Source organism: Drosophila willistoni, unplaced genomic scaffold (assembly GCF_018902025.1).
Source record: "Drosophila willistoni isolate 14030-0811.24 unplaced genomic scaffold, UCI_dwil_1.1 Seg492, whole genome shotgun sequence".
NCBI classification, from domain to species: Eukaryota; Metazoa; Arthropoda; class Insecta; order Diptera; family Drosophilidae; genus Drosophila; species Drosophila willistoni.
In genome coordinates, this window is record NW_025814422.1 from 261,414 (window position 1) to 285,852 (window position 24,439).

General features: G+C 39.1%; 1 protein-coding gene across 5 annotated transcripts in view; it reads left to right on the plus strand.

The window, feature by feature from the left end:
- Window positions 1–24,439, plus strand: part of LOC6652608 (insulin receptor substrate 1) — a 169,464-nt gene that overhangs the window by 125,824 nt on the left and 19,201 nt on the right. For 3 of the 5 annotated variants that reach the window (XM_047012986.1, XM_023181262.2, XM_015176488.3), the window contains exons 7-8: window positions 15,445–15,530; window positions 15,592–15,775. In XM_047012986.1, coding sequence (XP_046868942.1) covers window positions 15,445–15,530; window positions 15,592–15,775 — 270 coding nt within the window. Of the gene's footprint in view, window positions 1–15,444; window positions 15,531–15,591; window positions 15,776–15,849; window positions 15,878–20,001; window positions 20,099–24,439 lie in introns of those variants that run through there. The other 2 variants (XM_047012987.1, XM_047012988.1) reach the window with 2 other exon arrangements.

Sequence of the window (24,439 nt, forward strand, 5' to 3'; positions counted from 1 at the left end):
GGCGCCAGTTAATAATTTCGTTGCTTTCCAATTTATTTAGGTTATTTATTTAGTTAGGTTAATTTATAAGTATTAGACATCTACCGCTTTAGCATTGCGTGTAGTGCCTTTTGAGTTCTTTTTGATACTGCTTTCGCACACGTGGGTGCGGGCTTCAAGCCTACCGAGCTCAAGCTGCTATCAGCTGCAATATACAAGCTTTGTGGGACCAAAGCCTCGAGTGATAACTGTAGAGCTGGATTTCACATGCGAGCTGCGCAAGCTTTGGAGTCTTAAAGTTTTATATGATAACTTATATACTGCAGGGGTTGTACATCTCGGATTCAGACGGATCGGATCACTATACACCTAGCTCCCATACAAATATCAAAGTCTCGAACAGTGACTTTTCTCAATAACTTCGTTATTTTCTGAGCTATTGCTGTGAATATTGGTAAGTTCATTACACCTATAAACGACTATGCCAAATTTGATTAAGATCGGGTGACTATATCATATAGCTCCCATAGGAACGATCTTTCGAAAACAGTGACTTTTGTCAATTGGACGCGATTGCTTTCAAATTAAACATTTGCTAGTTTAATATATCTGTTAATGACTGTGCCAAATTTGATAAAGATCGGGTAACTATATCATATAGCTCCTATAGGAACGATCGGTGGTAAACAGTGACTTTGATCAAATTCTAATTTTTTTCCTATGCTAAGATTGTAGGCCGTTCTTTCTCAAACATTAACCTTTTTAGCTAAAACGTTTTTCCACTTTGATAGCTATAGGTAAGGAAACAGTTACCAAAAAAGTTGCAAGGGTATACAAACTTTGACGCGGTCGAAGTTAGCCCCGGCCGTCTGGTTGTAAAATATTTGTGTTTGTTGACAAAGTTTCTTTTTATACCATGCACCCAATATATGTAACAGGCAGAAGGAAGCTTTTCCGCCCCATAAAGTATCAGTATCAGCAGCCTAGTCGATCTAGCCATGTCCGTTCGTCCGTATGAACACCTAGATCTCGGAGACTATAAGAGCTAGACTGGTATGTAGACTCTTATAGTACCTACGGTGATCAAGTTTGTTTCAAAATTTTTCTCAAAGGCTATACCAGCTATAGACACCAAATTTGAAATGTGTACTGACTTAGTAAATACGCAGATTTTGCTTTTTCCGCCCCCGCAAATTACATAGAACCGATTTTTTCGAAAACTATACTAGCTAGACAAATTTGGTATGTGTATTAAATAAAACTGATTTTCTCAAAAACTAACAAAGTTTAGAGGGTTTCTACCTTGTTGGGCCGAAAAGGCGCTTTTTAGTAAGAATTTTTTTTTTAGAAAAGTATAATAGATCAAGGAATGAAATTTTCCACAGTTGTTGGGAAAACTTTATTTTATGTATACAAATTTTTTTTGGCGATCCGCGAAAAGGGGGAATGGGGAGGAATTTTCCAAAGGCATCTCCATTTTGTCGTTATGGAAGTCCTACCATTCGCAAATAAAGTCTGAATCCAAAAATGAAAATTTTTTCTTAATCTTTACACTTTTCCGCAGCGCTGGTAGTAGAATTGGAAAAAAAGGATGAAAAATGAGTTATGAGCTTTTTTAGAAAAACATTTATTTTTTGCCTTTTTTTCGTTACTAATTCATTTTTTAAATAACCTATTTTAAATTGTTTTCCAAAATTATACTACTAGCGCTGAATAATATCCTAAAGAACATATGTAAAAAATTTCATAGCGATTGGTTTATTTTTGCGCCCTGTAGCACTTCCATGAGTTCCAAAAATGTAGTTTTGAGAAAAACGCGTTTGAAAATATGCGCCACGGCACAGCGCCCTTGACACCGCTCCACATAACGGCCGACAACTTTCGTAATTTTAGAGATTTCAACTGAAATCTCACAGTATTCTTGAAACATATATCTATCCGAAAAAGCCAAAAAATGCATATCGAATTTTTTTATAGCACAAGGTAGAAACCCCCTTAAAGCCTCCAAATTTGTTACGTAAACCTACTAAATTAGTAAGCTCGCGGATTATGATTATTTTAAATTTCGGCAATTTTTTGCCTATTGAAATCAAATTATTGAGCACCCTAATTTCTCCAGCTTACCAAAATTGGTTAAAATCGGACAAGAAACTTGAAAAATATACGTATGAACGTGTTTTACTACGCAGCACATAGGGTGCTCGTGTTTTGGTAAGAGTAAGCGAGATAGCAAATGGTATGATGAATGTAAGAAGAATTTAACTTCAATATATAGCTTCCATAGAATGATAGTGACTTTTATGAACAACCTCGCAAACATTCGACTTTTTAGAGAAAACGGGTTTCCACTTTGACGGCTATAGACAAGGGTAGAGTACCAAAAAACTTGGAAGGGGCCTCTGGCCCTCTAATATCGTTTTCATGAAACGTTTCATTGAATATATTTTTATACCCTTGCAAAAAGGGTACGTCCGTCCGTCCGTCCGTCCGTCTGGATCAACGCAAACTCCTCCTACACTACAATATTGGTGAGGTTATTACAGCTATAAACAACTGTGCCAAATTTGATTAAGATCGGACATCTATATCATATAGCTCCCATAGAAACAATCGGTTGTAAACAGTGACTTTTAATAACTTCATTATTTGCTATGCTAAGTTTGTAGGCTGTTCCTTCGCAGACATAGGACTTTTTAGATAAAACGTTTTTCCACTTTGATGGCTATAGCCATAGATAAGGAAAGAGTTTCCAAAAAAGTTGCAAGGGTAAAAAACTTTGACGCGGTCGAAGCTAGCCCCGGCGCTCGAGTTTGAAGTTATCCTTATGTACTTTTTGTTTTAATATCTTCAATGAAAACGTTATCAATTCCTATTTTTTATCTACTTGGTATGGTCCTAAATATACTGGATCTAATTTATGGCCAGTTCGTTTCTTATATGTAAGTACTTTATCCCTTAATTCAAAATTCTGGGTATTGTTGTCATTTTCTAAGAGGCTTGGCTTTTTCTAACATAATTATAGCTCTCTTGCTTTCCAATGTAAACTTTATTTCGTTAGAATACTCATCTAAATTGTAAATAGGATCTTCTTTATCAATTTCGTATGGGCAATAGTCATGCTCTGTTAATATCTGGTTTTTGTACTCTGTTCCCATCTCCGAAATGAACGTCTTCATTGGACCGTACTTCACTATGAAGTTTTCAAAAATTTCTTTTGCGACATTGTTTGCGATTTTGCTTTGGAATGGCTGCTTAATATTGTAGTGGACCAATTGTATCAACTATCACTATTTCGGAAGCGTTTACTGGTGTCTCGGTAAAAGTCATAGAAGTTTTTATGTGTGTCGTTGTTTTTGACATCTGGCAATTTTGACATCTACCTACGTTCTCTTTTATATGACGTGTCATATTTTTCCAGTAGTTAGTATCTTTTGATTTTGGGTAGCATTCTTGTTATTACACTATGACCTCCTTGAATTGGAGCATCAAGATAAGTAGACAATATTTTTTGTATCTCTTCTTCAGATTTTACTTGAGTCACCGTGACCGATTTTAATATTTTATCGCCCATATGTTTAAAAGCATCTATTGAAACTAATTCAAAGTTTTTTTCGCTCGGTGCCACTTTGAGTTGCTTTGGAACTGAGTAGAGTAGAGAATTCCAATAGTATATATGTGAATCGCCAAATTCAATTCTTGAGATAAATTTATTTCCATGTTGAATTACGCATTTATTTAATTTTTTACGAGAACTAACACAGCAATCGACGAAGAAAGTAAAGCTAACAAACAGATCGAATAGTGAATTACAATACCACAACTAAAAAACCCAATCATCATTCGTTGAATTCAAAATATGAACTGATTTACAAATTTACAGCTGTGTTCACGAAAATAGCAGTACAGTAGATGCTAACAAAGATTCAAAAATTTTTCACATATTCCTTTTTACACATTCAGTTTTTTGACTTCGGTTTTGTGAAATGATATGTAGGCATAGAAAAACCGAACAAATTCCGTTAATTTTACTAATTTTTCACAAAAATAGCAGTGTTTCGTTTAGTTGCGGAAAAAACAAATTAAAAGTTTAGAAATCTGTCAGTAGTAAGTGAGTGTAATTAATTAGATAATTATGGTGTACTATTATTTGCGTCAACTAACGCTAAAAATATCATGGTAGGCGGAAAAGAAACGCATTGCTATGCTGAGAAGTCGGAATGGATCCAAAACCTTTAAAATCAAGGTTAAAACATTTAAAAAATTTCAAAATTTTAGTTGGATGTTCTGCAAAGATGTTCTTTGCTGCCCTAGACTACAAAAAAAACCCGAAAAAAGTGGCGTAAAACGTGCACAAACGGCTTCAGATGACTGGCACATTGTTCTATACAGCAGATTCAATCAGTTTACATCTTCTAATTTCGTCAAACATGATCTAAACGTGTCGGTAAGGAGTGTCACTTGTCGGTGTAGAATCCTAGAACAAGAACTAATATCGCGAAGTCGAAGGAAAGTCCCAATCTTGACTTTGAAGCCTGTAAATCACGTTTATACTTTGACAAAACACCATATGAATCTTCATATTGCAAAGTAGCGTAATATTCTCGGGCCAGGCGTCCTTAAAGTAGTCCTGTTTGGTGGTGCAGGGTCTAAACAGTATGTACGTCGCCCAGAGTATACGGAATACGGAACGACACGCTAAAACGGTTAAGCAATCCGACGTGATTTGGACTTGTTTTTCATATAAAGGACTTGGTCCAATTCATAAGATTCATGAAAATATGAATCGAAATATCTACGTGGACATCATAAGGAAAGTTAAGCTCTCCTATATCATATGGAATCTGCTCATAAAATGGACATATCACCGGTCTAACGACCCAAAACCTAGGAGCAAGCTCAAAAATTTTGATTTTCAATTCGAAAGAAACGATGTTATATGTATGGGGAAACATTCAGAGAAGCGTCACAAAGAAAAAACCGTTCAATAAAGCTTAGCATTGGGAAGTAATCCATGAAAAATGGCTACAGATCCCAGTTCAGCATTGCTGGAGTCGGTGCGGCGCAGGTGCCAACCGGCTATGGCCAATAATTGGTTCAGGACTAAGTATTAAGTCCTAAGAACCAAAGGTGACCTGAATTTAAAGATTCAAATAATTTGGAATCGACAGATTTTAATTCTTAGTTGTCACTGCTATTTTAATGAACATCTTCCTTCAGTATCTTGTTCGTTTCTGAAAATGGGGGACTCTTTGTTCAGTCCAAAATAGTACCAATATTATTATAAATAAATATGGATTATGAATTTATAAAAGATTGCTGCATTTTTGGACTTTTTAATATTTATTTTATCAACTTTAAAGTCAAAGCTTAGGGGCACTGCTATTTTCGTGAATACATCTGTATATGTGAACTTTTAGAATCTAGGAGGCGGCAATTGTTTTTAAAATTATTCTAATCACGCACGTTGTCGGGGGGTTTGAAAATTATTTATATTTCATGCTCAGCGTTAGTTACTCGTTATCGCGCCGTTGTTAAAATCTTATGCGTTTCCCGTATAATGTGGATGCATGTTCTCTTTGGTTTTAAGCTATACTTGTAATATGAATCTATGACTTATTTTAGTTTTATGTTTTTGTTTCGTTTTGTGTGTTTTTTGATGCATCTGACTCGGTGAAGCCATTTCAAATGAACACGATGTTTTAATCAAATGCGACTTTATGTCATCTAACTATAGTTAGATGTCTTATATAAACTATTATTAATATTATAACTATTCTTAAAGAAGCATGACAAGTTACATGACGGACGTTTAAATCTAGTCAATCTGCTGTCTTTTTACCGATTGTAGCTGACTTCCTCTTCTTACCAATTCTGCCGTATGTATTACCGAGTTGGTGATTTTTTTAAAAAAGTGAAAAACTTTTAACCTTAATATCAAGTTAAATAAACATTTATTTTAATAATGAATTGAATCCATAAAACCTAAAGAAAATTTTTTAGTAAGATTCGTGATTTGGTCTAGCAGTTGACTGTACCTGGAAATTAAATGGATAATTGCTCTTTGCGATTCTTTGCTACTGAATCAGTTGAGTGCCAATTTATTACTGAACAAAAAGCAAAAAAAGCGCCGACAATGCCAATGAGCGGGTGGGGTGTTAGATTTCTTTACAAGCATCACATCTCCGACTGATATGTTTGGTGCTGTAGTTGCCCATTTTGGACGCTGTTGCAATCTACGTAAGATACTCCTGGTGCCATTGCTTCCAGAAGCGTTGCATTCTAGATTGGATACTTTGCCAGTACCTAATTCGGCCCACGGGGATGTGGCCTAAACCTGTCTCCGGAATGGTATTGGGAGGCCTGCCGCTCAAGAAGTGTTCCAGGGGAAAATAAATTGACATCTGTGTCCGAGTTGTAGCACGAAGGTCGTGAGTGGACCACTGCACTGACTTGTGCAAGTAGAGTTCGCATCTGCTCATAGGTGAGAGTAGATTTCTCATAAATACCCATTGTATGCCATCAGTCGCTACAATGTTCGTAACCTTTTCGAAGTGTGGAGATGCCAGCAGCTTCTGCATTTTATAAAGCGAGCATTTAGTCCTTGTCGATCATTGGCGAGATTTTAGGCAACTGAGATCGACTTCGCAATGGTTTATTTACGAGTAGCAATTAGTCATCGTGAAAGCAGGTTTGCTCGTGCCGCAAGCATACAATACGTGCTGCGCTAATTTTCTTAAAAGTAAGAGAGTTCGATCCTTTGTCCTCAAATGGACCCTTAGTGCGCCGTAGAAAGCGTGAAATATAGCGGACCGTACGAACGAGCGTCAACCATGAAAATACTCGTTGAACAAGACGATCAAGTTTATGAACAGCTGCACTACTAATGCAGTCAGACAAATGATTTTGACTTCCTTTTGTATGTGCTTTTCTGAAATATTTAAACAGACTTGAGTTGTTTAACCTTACCATAAATTGATCCGCTTCACGTAGCCATGACGGGCCATTCCACCCTAATTGAAAGTCATTAAGTTCTGCAGCCATGAGACCTTTGGATCAATCAGTTTGATTTAATATGGAGTCCACATGACGCCAATAATGCCTTGAAATGGTGTCCAAAATTTCCGTAGTTCTTTTCACAACAAATGTCTTTAGTCGAGAAGGTTCGTATGATAGCCAATAGAGTGCGATTGTGGAATCGCACCCTGCTAAAACCCTGACCTTTTGATGTCCAAGTCGCGCAAAGCTTTTGACGAGGCAGAGATTGCTGCTTTAGTGGAGCCACCCTAAACTTCGCAGCCACAATCGATGTAGAAATCGAGCCATTCCCGTTGATTACTCTACTGTACACTGCAGCAGAGATCCTTGAGACATCCGATAAAACTTGCCGTTTTGTACAATCGACATTTTCTTTTAGACCTACATTATAAGACAATGTATCAACACCAGGTTGCCAGTAAAGTGCAAGACCTTTACTGCAGATGATTGTGTAGAATCAGTTCCTTCTACTGGTATGCGACGTGTGTTCGATACCCATTGCCCAAGCTCCAAATTAGCACAGGACTTAAGTTGAATGAGTTCCTTTCAATTTTGTACCAGTTCCTCCTCACTGTTTGACCCATTGACGGTGTATAGTTGATAGTGTTTGATTCGATCCGATGGCCTTTCTCTCCAGACAATTCTCTGGAAGTCACGGAATTTGTTGTTCACCCAAATCTGCCGAAACATCTTGACTATGTCGGCTGAGAATACAAATTTTTACAGCCCGAAGCGCAAGCAGACAGCAAATAGATCGCGATCAATGCTAGGCCCTGTAAAGAGATAATCTTTAAGTGGGGTCGCAAAATGATCCATCGAAAACTACTCTCAGTTTCCGACCCAAATCCCCGGGTGATGTGGTAGATAAAACTATTGTCCATTATTGACTTCATCTGGTAGCAATTCGCGCATATGCGCCAAATCGAAGTACTTCCAAGTGCCGATGCCAATCCAGTGTTGATATGATTTTGCCAAGAACATGAGCCTGTTCCGTTAAGTGATTGTTTAAATATGATGACTTGATCTGAAGCGTGCTGCTTCCCCTTGTGGTGTCACCCTGAACCGAAGAGATTCCTGTGACCAAAATGGATGATGCCGACCGTGGCAATCCAAGTGCTTGTATGCATCGTTCTGATACATACGAAAGTTCCGACACAGTATCCAGTAAGTTACGACATGTAGGCTCCATTTACCTTTTGAACATAAACCGTTGCAGTAGGCAATATGCTTCGATTTGAACCTTTTTCTGTGGTGGAAAACAGGCCACTTTGTGTAGAATCCAGTGAACCGTTTTATTTCAATCTTCGGCAATTCGCCACCTTGCACGAATGACGTCATGTTGTTTCCCGAAGTGGAATCCAAAGCAGCCCACTCTGTGCGAGCGGGCATCAACAACTGTTCAAATGTTGTTGTTGTTGTTGCAGCAAATGAACTATGTAGTCGTTACATGCGTGCAGACCCATGGCGCCATTGGCATCGCCACACAATGTACTAACCGTTGTTTTCCTAGAAGTAAAGAATATGCCTTCAAGAACTTCTCTTCGTAGCTCATGTGATCGACTTCTGGATCCACATAGCCGTCCACGTCTTCCACTAGTTGATCATGTTTGAGCAACCCAGAATCCTTGTGATGCTGGCCTTGAGTCGGCTACGATGACCCACCAATGCCTTTAGTTCTTCCTTTGCAAATAACTATTCCACAATAGATCAATAGATCCAAAGAATTTCGAACGAAAAGCATCTTATTCGAACTAAGACCGATTCCCTTATTCGACTCCAATGACTTAACTATGATTTGGTCTAGCAGTGCACTGTACCTAGAAATTAATTGATATGATTTCCCGTATGATTCAGTGCTCTGAATCAGTTGGGTGCCAATTTACTGAACAAAAAGCGCCGACGCAACAGCGCGCAAATATGTATGTGTATTTATCGATTCTTATAACTACATATGACTTATCGTTAAGGCCGAAACTTCTGTGCTTTTTATTATCTGGGGCAGATTAAGTATAAAAATCTTTAGGATCGGACCACTATATAACATAGTTTTATACGAAAAGTTGATGAAGCAATTACTTATGTGATAGTATTGGATATAAAACATCAGATCCCAAAATTTTAATCTGATCGGATAAATAGAACACAAGTTACAGTCATTATAAATCGGTTGCTGGCAGCGCTGCTTGCTGCCTACACACAGACGCAACGCTACGTAAACTCTATGTCTATGCGTGCCGTAGTTTGCTTAGGCAATGAGGGAAGAAAAAGAAAAAACTATAGCAAAAAGAGTAATAATTTGAAAATTTTGTTTGTGTATAAAATAATTGAGTTGCAAAAAAGAATATTGACGTGTTAAAGAACTGCAAGGGTATATAAACTTCGGCATAGCCGAAGTTAGCTGCTTTTATATTTTTATACCATACACCCATAGGGTGAAATGGAAACGGTTATCACCCGTGCAGACAAATGTAGCCCGATTAAATTTGATATTAATATCCAGCAAAATACCAAATTTGATCAAAATCGGACTAAACATAGCCAAGTAAGTTATGTATGTACAGTGGCGAGCACATGTGGATACATGTTTTGATACTGTGACTATGAGTGGCTGTAAAACCCACAAAAATGCATTAATTGATTCCAAATTTTAAACAAAAATCCACTTGATATAAAATAACTTTGCTGGTTCGTTTTAATTAAATTGGGTTTATTTTACTCCATGTGATGTTTTCTGTTGGCCAATAAGCAATTAACTAAACTCAACATACACTCCTATTTCACCAGACGCTTGATATTGCATCAGCCAAAAAGGTGTGACCATGCCACTTAAAGATCAGAATAATAAAATACAAAATATCGCTTACATTCAAATTTAAATTAAGCAATTAGGAATTCAGCAAGCGTTCCTCATCACACCGCCGGGCTCTGAAACAATGTTTCTGAAACAGGCAGGGAATCCACCTTGGTTATGGGACGGGTCATCTCTCCTGTAGCTGTCTTTAACTTAAGCGCTCGTACTAAACCATCTGGGCCAGGAATCGTCTCGATGATGCGTGCCAGGATCCATGACGCCGGGGGAGTATGAGAATCCTTTACTAATACGAGGTCATCAGGCTTCAGGTTTGCCGATTTCATTAACCATTTTAACAACGTATGCATTTGTTCGAATGTAAGAACGACGTGGCCGATTACTCGGTGTAAATGAAGCTTCACAGAGCGCACAGCCGATTCCCATTTGCCTTCCCAGTGAGGCGCATGTGGCGGTATGAACTTTTAGTTGATGCCTTCGATCGATAACGCCTCTGCTATCTTGTTATTGTGCAGCTGGGATTGAACTAACTGTTCCATTTCGTTAAGACTTCTTTTGGCTCCCACGAAATTTCGTCCATTGTCGCTGAACATCGTCACGCATTTGCCTCGCCGTGAAATGAAACGTCTAAGAGCAGCCAAAAATGTATCAGTGCTAAGGTCTGTTGCCAGCTCCAAGTGTAAAGCTGAGGTTGCCATGCATACGAAGCGACATATGTATCCCTTTTCCTTTCGAGCGGTCCTTCCTTTATGTGTCTTCATCATGATTGGGTCAGCATAATCACAGCCTGTATTTTCGAACGGAAATGCTTGCCGAACTCTCACTGCCGGTAGTGCGGCCATCATTTAGTTGCTGGTATGTGCTCGCTGTCTGAAGCACTTTAAACAGTTGTGAGTAACTTTACGAATCAGATTTCTGGCTCCCATTATCCAGAAACGTTGACGAACGATGACAAAGAGGGCCGAAACTCCTGGGTGTAGATTATGTTGATGCTCGTGTTCCAAAATTAGGTGAGATGTGCGATGCTTCCTCGGCAAGATGAGCGGATGCTTGGCTGAATATGATAACTCTGAATTATTAAGGCGACCTCCTACACGTAGAAGCCCACTGTCATCTAGAATCGGCGTCAGGGTACACAGCTTAGAGCTTTTTGGTACGCATCCTTCATTTCGTAGCGCTTTTCGTTCCTTATGCCATTCGTCTTGAGCTTGCTGCAAACATAGGTTCCTGGCTGCCTTGTACTCGTCACAGGTTACGGCGAAAGTGTCTGACTTTTCTTGGGGGTTTTTCATGTGTCGGATGAATCGTAAAATGTATGCCACAATGCGCACAAGTCTAGGCCAGGAAGAAACACGACCAATGAGTTCTTCGAGGGGAGATGACTCGTTCATGGTTTCCGCGAGAGTAACTAATACTGTAGCCTTCAACTCTTTTCGGTACTCGTCATCTGAAATTAAGTTAGAGATTTGTATATCATCTTCGTTACCTAAGTTAAGATGTGTCTCAGCCAGCCAGTCGCGACCCTTCCACCAGAGAGTAAACGGGAGTAAGTCCTCAGCCAGCATTCCTCTAGAAGCGCAGTCTGCAGGGTTCTGCTTGGTATTAACATGGCGCTACGAGTCCCTTGGTATTACTTCCAATATTTCGGCAGTACGATTGCCAATGAACGTCTTCAAACTAGCTGGCAAGTGGTTCAGCCATGCCAACACAATTGTCGAATCACACCAAGCATATATGGTGCTTTCTAGATCCCTTCAAGCTAACTTGATTGATGCGATCAGCCGACTTAGCAGAAGTGCGCCACATAGTTCCAAACGAGGGAGCGATTGCTGCTTAAGTGGAGCGACCCGTGTTTTCGCCGCAATCAGTGAAACCTCTATGCTGCCATCCTGGTTCACGATCCCAGAGTATACGACTGCTGCGTATGCTTTTATTGAGGCGTCAGAGAAGGCGTGTAATTCTATTCGTTTGCCGACATACCCAATATGACGCCGTATCTCTAACTGCCTTATGTTGTTAATGTCTTCGCGATACTTACGCCATCGGTCTGCCAGCTTAGTTGGAAGCGGTGAATCCCAATCTAGATTAAGAAGCCAGAGCTCTTGGAAAAGGATCTTGAATTGAACAATGACCGGCGCCAGTAGACCAAGCGGGTCAAATATGCGTGATACGTCTGATAATACTTGTCTTTTTGAACTTTCTGTGCATTCGCTCAACCTTATACCATATGTGAAGATGTCAGACTTTGGTTCCCAATGTATTCCTAATACCTTGACGGAGGAGGCATCTCCAGTCACACTTGTCGCTGCTGCTTCTTCTAAAGGACCGATTCCGTGGGTATTGGATACCCATTTCCCAAGCTCCAGCTGTGCGCGACCTAATAGTTGAATAAGTTCATCCTTGTTACGTATAAGTTGGTCTTCCGTGTTTGCTCCGGTCAGGACATCGTCCACATAGAAATCTTCCAATAGAATCTTGGCAGCTGTTGGATATTTGCTTTAGATCGATGGCAAGTTGTTCTAACACACGTACAGTAAAAACGGTGCACAGGCTATTCCATAAGTTACAGTACAAAGCTGGTAATGTTGCAGCTCTTCTCTCCATACAATTCGTTGATAATTTCGGTGATTTTCAGAAATCCATATTTGCCTAAACATTTTAATGATGTCTGCGCAAAAAACAAACTTATAAAGTCGAAAGCGTAAGCACACATCCATTAGGTTACGCTGAATACTTGGGCCCACTAGTAACTCATCGTTTAGTGATCTGCCACTCTTATCTTTATAAGATCCATCAAATACAATTCTCAATTTCGTACCAATAACCGAATGGTAAGGCATATAGAACATGTGTTCTTTAGGTGCACTCGTCTTCTCTGTCTCATCAAGAATGCGCATATGTCCCAGAGCTATGTATTGGCTTATGAACTTGGTATACTCTTCCTTTAACCTTTTATCTTTCTAAAGTCGACGTTCTACTGAATAAAATCGTGATGTTGCTCCCTGAAGAGTATCTGCAAACTTAACATCCGAGTTCTTAAATGGAAGCTCAACACCTTCCATTTGAGTCACGAAAGTGTGTAAAGCGAAAATGATTCTCGACCTTCAGATCATCAGCAGTGGGCGGTAGACTGACACTTAATTCTTCCAATTCCCAAAACCTTTGGAGCGATGTATTTATTTCGATCGTTGATAACAGAGATGCGGTAATTGATCCTTGTTTAGCTGCAATTGAGGTGACCACCCACCCGAGTATTTTGAATATTGCAATTATGTTTCCATGTTTATCTAATACCTTCTCTCCTGTGAATGCGGACCACACATAGTCGCTACCCAACAAAAAGTCCACATGCTTAGCACTGGTTTCCGGTGAATCAGCCAGTTCTATCCCTCCTAAAACATGACCCCTCTTGTAGTATCGGCCTTGACGAAATTCCTGAGACCAGTATTCGAGATGGTGAGCGTGAGAGGCCCAGTGATCGTATGCAATGCTCCGATATGTATGTTAGTTCTGATCTATAAAAGAGAACACGACAAGTAGTGTATGATCCCTTTGAATTTAAAGCCAAAACTAGAGCTGTGGGCAATACACTCCTTGGTTTCCCTCGCGGCTGTAGAAGTACTGCAGAAAGTGCTAAATAACTCTGTGATTCAATAGATTGGACTTCCTTTACTTGCTTAGTTTCGGCAATCATGGCTACTGTGGGATTAATGCTCTCGATGTAGCAGCGTGTGGAGATTGTCCTGTCAATGTTTTTCCTCTATAATTGGATTCACATCTTGAAATACCATGGTCAGAAACACAAACGTTTCTCCTTAGCAAATGAGTAGCGCCTCTCCACGGAGAGGGCCAAGAACTGGTCACAGTTGTATACGTTATGCACCTTAGACTCACATTTAATACATCCCCTTGAGTCTGTGGAAATCAGTATCCGAGTATATTTCTTAACGTTTGATTGTGCGACTTGTTCGCAGCGGCTTAATTCGAACTCATCGCAACGTTCTACGAGAAATCTAAGAAAATCCTTAATGGTTGGAGATGTCCCCTCACGGCTGTAGGACACCCATTTGCATTGAGACTCTGCATCAATTTTATCCAGCAGAAAATAGATCACCCAGCAGTCGCGATTATTTTGGCCAAGTGCATCTAGGCCACGTACAACTTCACTCGCCCCATCGGCAATCTTTCGTAGAACGGATACATCTGTCACCCTTGTTGATGGTAGACGTCTAAAATTATCAAAAAGCAAGTTAACGACATGACGAGGTCGATCATAACGTTCCATTAGGCCTGCCCAAGCCGTCTCGTACGCCGCTCCTGTTAACGGCAAATGATTTATTAAACTTGCAGCCTCATCACCGAGAAAAGACTTAAGATGCTGAAACTTCTGAGCTTTATCCAGATTCACCCTGTTGTGAATGGTACTCTCGTATAAATCCTTAAAGGCTGGCCACTCCATATAGTCGCCACCAAAAGGCTTGCTGTGTAACTTGGGCAGCTGGACCTTGTCCCCCTAACGACGAACAGGCAGCTCCACTTACAGTCATGCTTTTATAAGAATCCACAACCTTAGTTGCTTTTACTGGGTTAACCACTCTTCCCAATTCCTTTAAATGCAGTTGTGCAGTTAAGTACTTCATCTCATAGTCTCCGTAGTCACCCATGGGGTCAACGTACCCTTGCGATTCTTGAAAATCAAACATATCATCCTTCCACACGGTGTCGAGTCTGGTCATCATAGTATCCACCACATCCGCTCAGGCGGATTCTCCGAAAGTGTTTTTTCCATCTTAAACTTGAGTAGATTTGCCTATCCCAACAGAATCCATATCCGGCTCGAAGGACCAATTTTATGATACATAAAATAACTTTGCTGGTTCGTTTTAATTAAAATTGGGTTTATTTTACTCCATTTGATGTTTTCTGTTGGCCAATAAGCAATTAACTAAACTCAACATACACTTCTATTTCACCAGACTCTTGATATTGCATCAGCCAAAAAAGGTGTGACCATGCAACTGAAAGATCAGAATTACAAAAGATCGTTTACATTCAAATTTAAATTAGGAATTCAGCAACCGTTCCTCAACACCACTAATAATATATAAAACGAAAAACAAAGAATTTTATTCATTATCCCCCTCCTTAGCTCGAATTATCCATAAAAAACTTAAAAATGAGCATGTATCCACTTTTGCTCGTATCACAAAACTTATAAATTAAAAAATTTTTTCAATATTTAGTCCAATGGCCTTTGTTTGTGTCGTTGCTTGATGTTCAATGTTGGAGTTGGGTGCGAGCCGATAGCGTGGGAGTCGCATCGATCGAATTCGCTCACTCTGCCTTAAAGTTAAGTTAAATTTATGAAAATAAAAATATGGTCGAAAACTATCTTTAAATCGAGCGCATTCTTTATTCAAGATCACGTAATTTAACGGTTTACTAATAACTAATAAAAGTTTATCATCAAAACTCTTATTATTTTTCAACATACATTACATTTAAATTATCTTGGGGAGTCAAAACGTATTTTCGACACAAATTTTTTGTTCTGTTCATCTATGCGCAACCGTCAGTTTAAACTGCATACCAATTAATAATATTTTACATTATTTTTGCAGCACTCGGGCATCAAAGGGCATTATTCTTGAGGAAAATTCTGATGATTTCACTATTGGTGACCTTCATAAAAAACCTGGACAGAATGGTATCTTGTAAACTTCTTTACCGAACAGTACATTATTTCTTAATTTATAACATTTTTTTAGAGAATACTGGCAATTATGTACCAATGACACCTATTAAGCCACCAGAAACACAGAACCCCAATAAAATCCCGAAGTTGAACTGCGTTAGGTCCCAAAATGTGGAAAACAGCAGCACGCAATATATTTTTCCTGAGCATGCGTCTGAGAAATTTGGAAAGGAATTTGATACAGATTCCGACAATCAGTAAGTATAGCGTTAAACAAAAAAAAAAAATGTTTGTAAGTTTTAAATAATTTGGTGCTATTTTTTTTTGTAAGGGAGAATGCCTGACAGTGGGCCACTTAATTTGGACATGCTTTTGGATAATGGGGCCAAAATGCTACAAAAAGATTGCCAGCTAAAAAGTAATATTTTGTTCACATCTATTGCATTGCGTAGAAATGAACGTTTTTTTTTTCTCAAACAAAATTAAATTCCACGCAAAAATGGGGGAAAAAATAACATTTTTTGTCAATACATATCAAACATTATATTATTCCTAATCTTTGAGGCTTTTAACTAAGTTAGCATATATTACTTTAAAAGCGAAAAATGTCCATTCTATATGGATTATTCGAAGAAAACAATCATTGATAGAAAGATACGAATTTCGTAATTGAAAGTCGTCGGCGGACGCATACACAAAAAAAGTTATTATACCCTTGCAAAAAGAGTATATTAATTTTGGTCTAAAGTGTGCAACGCATAGAAGTAAGCATCTCAGATCATATACATATATGTAAGATGGAGTCCTCAATTGAGTCCCCAAATGTATTATTGATAGTTTATTAATAGTATTATAGATCGCGGACGGGCGAAAAATGACTACAATATGCAACTTAAATATCAGGTTCTGTGTACTGCTAATTTATCAGCTTCACTTCTTACTTACACTTCTTACACACGACACCTCACAGCTGCTGCTGCGTTGCCAATCTGCATAAGGGAGTTGCCACCACGCTGCAACTACCTTATCCCATCTCACATTCGGTCTTGCCGATTAGTCATCAGCCTCTGATGACCATGCATCCTCGTTTTCTGCTACAAAACTCCACAATTTCGTGTTGTCATTGCCAGTGGTCGTATATTTTGGTCCCTCGGTGTCTGTTGCTGCTTTTCGAACATCAAAGCGTCCTGCACGTTTCTACTTCACTATCTCGTACGGTCCTAAAAACTCGCTTGCCAAATTTTTGCCTGCTACAAATTGGGTTCTACGAATGGCCACCCGATCTGCAACATTGTATCCGACCTCGTTCTTTCGGTTTTAATCAAACAGTACTTTATAACGTTTTTAAGCCATCCGTATATTGTCTTTTGCTTTGTCACGCATCTCTTGCTTTTCTGAGTCAAAGGTATCAAACATTTCATTCTCGAGCAACTGTAAGATATCGCTTTAGGTTCTGCTTCTCTTTTTAACGCCGAGCATCAGCTCAACCGCTTTGTGGACTTATGGACAAAGAAATTTATCGCTTTTTGAACTCTAGGTACGTACCTTAATTAGAGATGGGCGTCGGGATCGGGATTTTCGGGAATCCCGCGGGACCCGAAAACTTTATGGGAATTGGGCGGGATGGGAAAGATTTTCAAAAAACCGGGACGGGACGGGATAAGAGGTCGATCCCGAAATTCCCGCAGGTCCCGGAAAAACTATCGGGACCCAAAAACTATTCGGGACCCAAAAATAAAATGTTCGATAAAACTTTCAGTATTTATCGATATTACTCACTGGCTGCAATTTATTAGTAACACGAAATATTACACGAGTAATATTACTCGTGTAATATTTCGTGTTTTCCATGTGAAGATGATATTGACGAAGAAATTAGTAATTATATTAAGAATGTTAAACCTAAGAAAAATGTGGATATATTGTCTTTTTGGAAGCAGTGCAATGAATTGCCATTATTGCAAATGCTGGCTAGGCAAACTTTAAATGTTCCGACATCCTCTGCAACTAGCGAAAGAGTTTTTTCTACTTCAAGTAGAATTTTGGAAGACAGAAAAACTCGGCTTATTGGAGACAATTTTGAAAAAATATTGTTTTTAAATAAAAATATGGATATATAAAGTAAGAGTTTATTGGAAAAACAAATATAGAAATAAAGTAATATGCATATATGAAAAAAAATTTTCGGGAAAATGTCGGGACCCGCGGTCGGGACTAAAAATTTTTCGGGATAACCGGGATGGGAAAAGCAAATTTGATTTCGGGACGGGATGGGACGGGAAGCATTTTCTTTCCCGATCCCATCTCTAACCTTAATCATCTCTCAGGCTCCTCCGATGATAACTTGGAAATAATGTTAAGGATGGATCGGTTGGCAGGTTCAATTTGTCCATATCCTCTTAGCTAAGGACTCTCCAGATATGTGCAATTCCATTTTGCTTCGTATACTCCTCCAAAACTAGACGATGTAAAGCCGATCCACGATCACTTATGATGCGAGCTAGATGTCCGAATATATCTGACCATTCCTGTAGCTATTTGATTAGGGCATTAGTGGTTTTGTGGGGTAGGTGATCCACTTGTAAAGTGTGCAGCGGTTCAGATCCTTTATCGATTTGATAAAGAAAACCTTCTTTTTTGCCATATTTCTTGTTGTAGATAATACGTTTGTAATTTTGCGTTATGAGCTTCTGCGTTATGATCTTCTGTAATCTGTTCCTTGTACCACCTTGTACTCCAAACCTTCTTTAAGCTTAAAGTTGTGATACGGCTCGCTTCTAAGCATTTCGGAAATTGCTTTAATCATCGTATCATCTTGCTGAGCTTTTCTAATCTTTGCTGTGACTATTGACGATACTAACATTATTTGTGTAACGGCTTAGGCAATCCACGTGTTTAACCCGCTCTCCAGGTCTGTGCTCTGCCTCAAAATCAAAGTCTTGCAAGCATAGAACCCATTGGTCAACCTCCCGAGGAACATCTTTCTTACTCAATGTTTGTTTGAACACAGCGTAATCAGTTACAAGCTTAAAATTAATTTCAATAATATACGGCCAAAATTCTTTAGTTGCGTCGGTATGTATTTCGGTTCTGGCATCACTTTGATACAACTTCAAATCAGGCTCTTTTATTATGGCATCTTTCTAGACTATAACAGCGTGTTGTTCTTTCAGGCCCATTTTAAATTTGACATCTTTGCGCAATAGATCTGTCAGCGGCGATCAATGAGTAGTCTCTTATAAATTTGCGGAAAAAGCCAGTTAATCCGCGAAAAGCTTGCACAGCCTTGATGTTTTTTGGCATTGGAAACTTTCTAATGGCTTTGGTCTTTTCTGCTCCCGGTTTTATGTTTCCGTTTCCAATTTGGTGACCCAAAAATTCCATTTCAGTCTGCAGAAATCCGCATTTCCTCCATTTTATTTTTAGCCCGTACTCAGCTGCTACATCCAGAACTTTTCGCAATTTCGTAAGACATTCCTTGACTGTTTCGGCATGTATTATGATATCGTCCATGTAAAGATCGAGAACGTTATCATTAATGAGGTTTTGAAATACGTCATTAACAAAACGGATAAAAGCGGCTGGGGAGTTGCAAAATACAAAGGGCGCGCGGTTGAACTCAAACAGGCCCTCTTTCGTGATGAATGCGGTGTATTTCTTGCTGCTTTCCTCAACTGGAACGTGAAAGAATCCATTTTCAAGGTCCATGATGGTGAAAACTTTTGCATTGCCCAACGACATCTTCGACGATAGGCACAGGGAAACAATCCTTCAATACCATCTTGTTTAACTGCCGGTAGTAAATGCACACTCGATTATTGCCTTTTCTTTTTTACGATAACTGTACGACTGGCGAAGTTAGATGATGAACCTCGTATTGTGTCATCCTTCAGCCATTCGTCGATCTGCTGCTTGATCCCATCTGCTTCGGTAATGGCTATTCGGCTTGGTGCGTGCCTAAATGGCTTGATGTTGTCGTCAGGCACGATCTTCAATGTGATCGGGCAGTCAGCTGTCTTTCTTTTGAAAACATCCTCAATCATCTATTGAACAACATGAGTATACTGTGAAGGCACATCAGGGTCAGTGTTTGTTTCGACTATATTGTAAATACTTCTCTGATTTTAGTTGTCAGCTTTTTTTCAAATAGATGTGCGAAAGTATATCCAAAGGGAGTAATGTCATTTGGAACTTTGACATAAAATCATATCCCAACAGTAATTCAATTCCAATTGTGCGGTCATCCACTACCAAAAACGTGTGTGTGAGGCAAATACCATCGATATGCACCTCTGTCTTGAACTGACCTACAGGACGTGTGGTATTATGTCCTAGTCCTCTCAGAAAAGACGTACACGATGTTTACAGAGTAGGAAGTTGGACAATTTTTAGACATGTGTTTAAGTTTGGTTGAACTGCTGCAGAGCTCGTTTTACTGCTTCGGACTTAACATTTTTTTGTAACTGTCATATTTTTCTTTCAGCTCCTTCAGTGACTGTACGGCTGCAAGTGTATTTGTAGTCACTCTTCAGGTTCAATCCATTAACGATGTGTTTGATAACTGACTCCATATCAAAAATCCCAAGGGCAGCGATCCGTTTCATTTGCAAAATTTACTCATGAATACTTTCACCATCGAACTTCGTACGTAGAGATAATTGGTTGTGAATTTCGGCACAGCATGGCTGATCGCAATCGAGTTCCTCCAGGACTTGCTGGCAAAGGTGTTCATATTCGTATACAGCCGTAGACTCGAGAAATAGAGCTGCGGTACGTGTAATTTTTGCTCGGGCTTACACGTAAATCTGTTTATTGTTCAATCTATCTGCATTGGCGTTGAGTTCAAAATTTTGGAACCACTGTTGTACAGACATTCCTTCTCCGCAGAATTCTGGGATGATTTTGGTAAAGTTCTCCACCACCATTTTGATGTCATTTTTATACCATACACCCATAGGGTGAAATGGTATATTAAAGTCGCCAAAATGTATGTAACAGGCAGAAGGAAGCATCTCCGACCCCACAAAGTATATATATTCTTGATCAGGATCAAAAACCGAGTCGATCTAGCCATGTCCGTCTGTCCGTCCGTCCGTCCGTCCGTCCGTCCGTCCGTCCGTCCGTCCGTCCGTCCGTCCGTCCGTATGAACACCTAGATCTCGGAGACTAAAAGAGCTAGAGCCACCAAATTTGGTATGCAGTCTCGTGTAGTATGTACGCTTATCGAGTTTGTTTGAAATTTTTGCCACGCCCCCTTCCGCCCCCAGAATTTACATAAAACTGATTTTCTTAAAAACTATGAAAGCTACCGACATTAAATTTGGTATGCAAGTTAGCTTAATAGACGCGCAAATATTGACTATTTAAAAATTTTGCCACGCCCATTTCCGCCCCCGAAAATTAAACAAAACAAATTTTCTCGAAAACTAAGAAAGCTAAAATCACCAAATTTGATATGTATATTGGCTTAGTATGCGCGCAGAATACATATATTTTAATATGTTGCCACGCCCACTTCCGCCTCCATAATTTAGAAAAAACCGATTAGCTCTTGCAATTTTTTGACCATCGCGATCAAATTTGGCAGACTAATAAATCTTATCTATTTCTATCAAACTACCAAATTTGATTGAAATCGGACTAGAAACATACAAAATATACGTATGAACGTATTTTGCTACGCGATCCATAAGGGCAGAATTGGCCGTTGGCTAGTGGCGGCGCTAGAGTGCTTGTGTGTTGTGCTTGAGTGAGCGAGATAGCAAATGGTATGAGGCATGTTAAAACAATTTAGTAGACATACATTTGGTTTTCGAAATTTTAAATATTTGTTTCAACTGGTGTATGGTATACCCAAGTCGGCGAGACGACTTACTTACTTCATTTTTGTTATACTCAAAGCTGAGGCATGCACTTTAAGAGGAAATAGGCGTGTCAAAAAATTTATACATACAAAAAACAAAATTTATACTAATTTACTAAAGAAATATAGGTACATACTAAATATGGTGTCTCTAGCTAGAATAGTTTTTAAGATAAACGCTTTTTATACCCTTGCAAAAAGGGTATATTAATTTTGTTCAGAAGTGTGCAACGCATAGAAGGAAGCATTTCCGACCATATAAAGTATATATATTCTTGATCAGCATGACGGGACGAGTTCATATAGCCATGTCCGTCCGTCCGTCCGCCCGTATGTCCGTCCGTCCGTCTGTCCGTCTGGATCAACGCAAACTCCTCCTAGACCGTTGGAGCTACAGAGCTGAAATTTCGCATGTAGGCTTGTATATACTGCAGGCGTTGTATATCTCGGATTCAGCCGGATCGGATCACTATATCATATAGCTCCCATACAAAAGGCAAAGTCACGAACTGTGACTTTTCTTAATAACTTCGTTATTTTCTGAGCTATTGTCATGAAATTTAGTATTAGTGAGTTAATTACACATATAAACGACTGTGCCAAATTTGATCAAGATCGGGTGTTTATATCATATAGCTCCCATAGGAACGATCTTTCGAAAACAGTGACTTTTGTCAATAACTTCGTTACTTTTAACGCGATTGCTTTCAAATTAAACATTTGCTCACGAACAGTGACTTTGCTCAATAACTTCGTTATTTTCTGAGCTATTGTCATGAAATTTAGTATTAGTGAGTTAATTACACATATAAACGACTGTGCCAAATTTGATCAAGATCGGGTGTCTATATCATATAGCTCCCATAGGAACGATCTTTCGAAAACAGTGACTTTTGTCAATAACTTCGTCACTTTTGACGCGATTGCTTTCAAATTAAACATTTGTTAGTTTAATATATCTGTTAATGACTGTGCCGAATTTGATAAAGATCGGGTTACTATATCATATAGGTCCCATAGGAACGATCGGTGGAAAACAGTGACTTTGATCAATATCTTCGTTTTTTCCTATGCTAAGATTGTAGGCCGTTCTTTCGCAAACATTAGCCTTTTTAGCTTAAACATTTTTCCACTTTGATGGCTATAGGTAAGGAAAGAGTTACCATAAAAGTTGCAAGGGTATACAAACTTTGACGCGGTCGAAGTTAGCCCCGGCCCTCTGGTTTTAATTAGCGGGGGCGGAAAGGGGCGTGGTAAAAATTTGAAATAAACTTGAATACTTTGCATACTACTCGAGTCTACGTACCAAATTTGGTGGCTCTAGCTTTTACAGTCTCCGGGATCTAGGTGTACATACGGACAGACGGACGAACGAACAGACGGACGAACAGACAGACATGGCTAGATCGACTCGGCAGTAGATGCTGATCAAGAATATGTTTACTTTATGGGGTCGGAAAAGATTCCTTCTGCCTGTTACATACATTTTGGCGACTTTAATATACCATTTCACCCTATAAGTATATGGTATAATTAAATTATTAAATCCAACTTGCACCGTACCTCTCGTTGCTTTTTTGTGCGTTTGTGTTGATAATTTTAACAACTTTAATTTCTGGTTATCGCTTTCCTAATAACCTTTGTGGGTTTTTTCTTTTCTTCCTCTCTCTGCCACCCTAATCTCATTTTTTTTTCATTTCTTGTAAATCACAAGCAACGCTCATTTGTTGTTGTCTTGCGATTTCTTTGAGTTCTTCGTGCAGTGTTTTTGTTATTGTGATTTCTAGCCCCCGCGCTCGCGCTTTTAAACTTTATTTGCGCTCATGTTGCAGTCTGTTGTGTGTCTATAATGTAGAGTCTATATCTCTTAGTCAGTGCTTTTTTTTCTTTTAACCCTTGTGCACCCTCAATATCTCTCTTTCCAATTATTTCTGGACCTCAGAGTGAGTTATATATTTAATAGCAAAACATTTCTCATTTTTATTTGGTTGGTTACTAATTCTTATAGGCTTCTGATTATTTCTTCTAATTACCTCATAATGCCTGTCTGTTCGGTTAAAAAAAGTTTTGCAGCCAGATCCACCCCTATAGTTAAATTTACTGTTGGTTGTGTAAGACTACAGTACATGTTAAGTGCGCCGGCTTTACATGGAAAAAGGATCTTTTAGATCAAAAAAAGGGTCTCAAATGGGGATGTGAGTCATGCCGCATCGTGGAAGATAAAATGGAACTTTTCATGCGGCAAACAAAGGATAACCTGATGAGTCTGTCCGCCAGCTTTTTTAAACTCTCGCAAGGGTTTAAAGTTGTCGAGTCCCAGTTTAGTACTTTAACGCTACTGACTGAGTCTCGAAAGCGTAAGAAGGCAGGAGAACAGACTTCTGATTTGTCCTTGTGTTTGCCGGTCTCCACATCTATATCGGCTCCGACCCCTTCTCAACCAATGCAAACTCCAATTCCGCACACGATGTCTGTAGTGTCCGTTTTGTATAGGCAAGAATCTACACCCATGGATATTGTCGACAGGGATCCTAGTAATAGTAAGGCTGTAGTGCCACTTGTTGCAACTGACTCTACAATTAATGCGGTAGCTGATGCAATACCTGGAATGCCGAGACCATTGGTGGGTTTGTCTCCTAAAAAACACATTTTTGCTTCGAGACTTCTCCCTGAATGTCTCCAATATACCGGTAGAAAAGTTTAAATTTTCATATTCTAGAGAAATTTCATCGTTTTAAATCAGTGTTCCAATTGAGTTTTTTAACAGTATCTGCAGTTGTATCTTCTGGTCGAGTTTAATTGTGAAGGAGCTTACATTCGGAAAAAGGAAAACAAGGGGTCAAACAAGGATTCCTTCACCATCTATTCCTCTTTCTTTTTCAACTAGTTCCACTCCTTCCTTATCTATTTCTTCTTCTACTCTATCAAAAAACTAACAACTTCCCTTTCTGTCGGCTATCTGAATGTCAGAGGCCTTAATACTAAACTTGCTAAATTTTTTGTAGATAGTCTGTCTTTTGATTTGACCTAACTGTCTTTACTGAGACTTGGTTAAAAC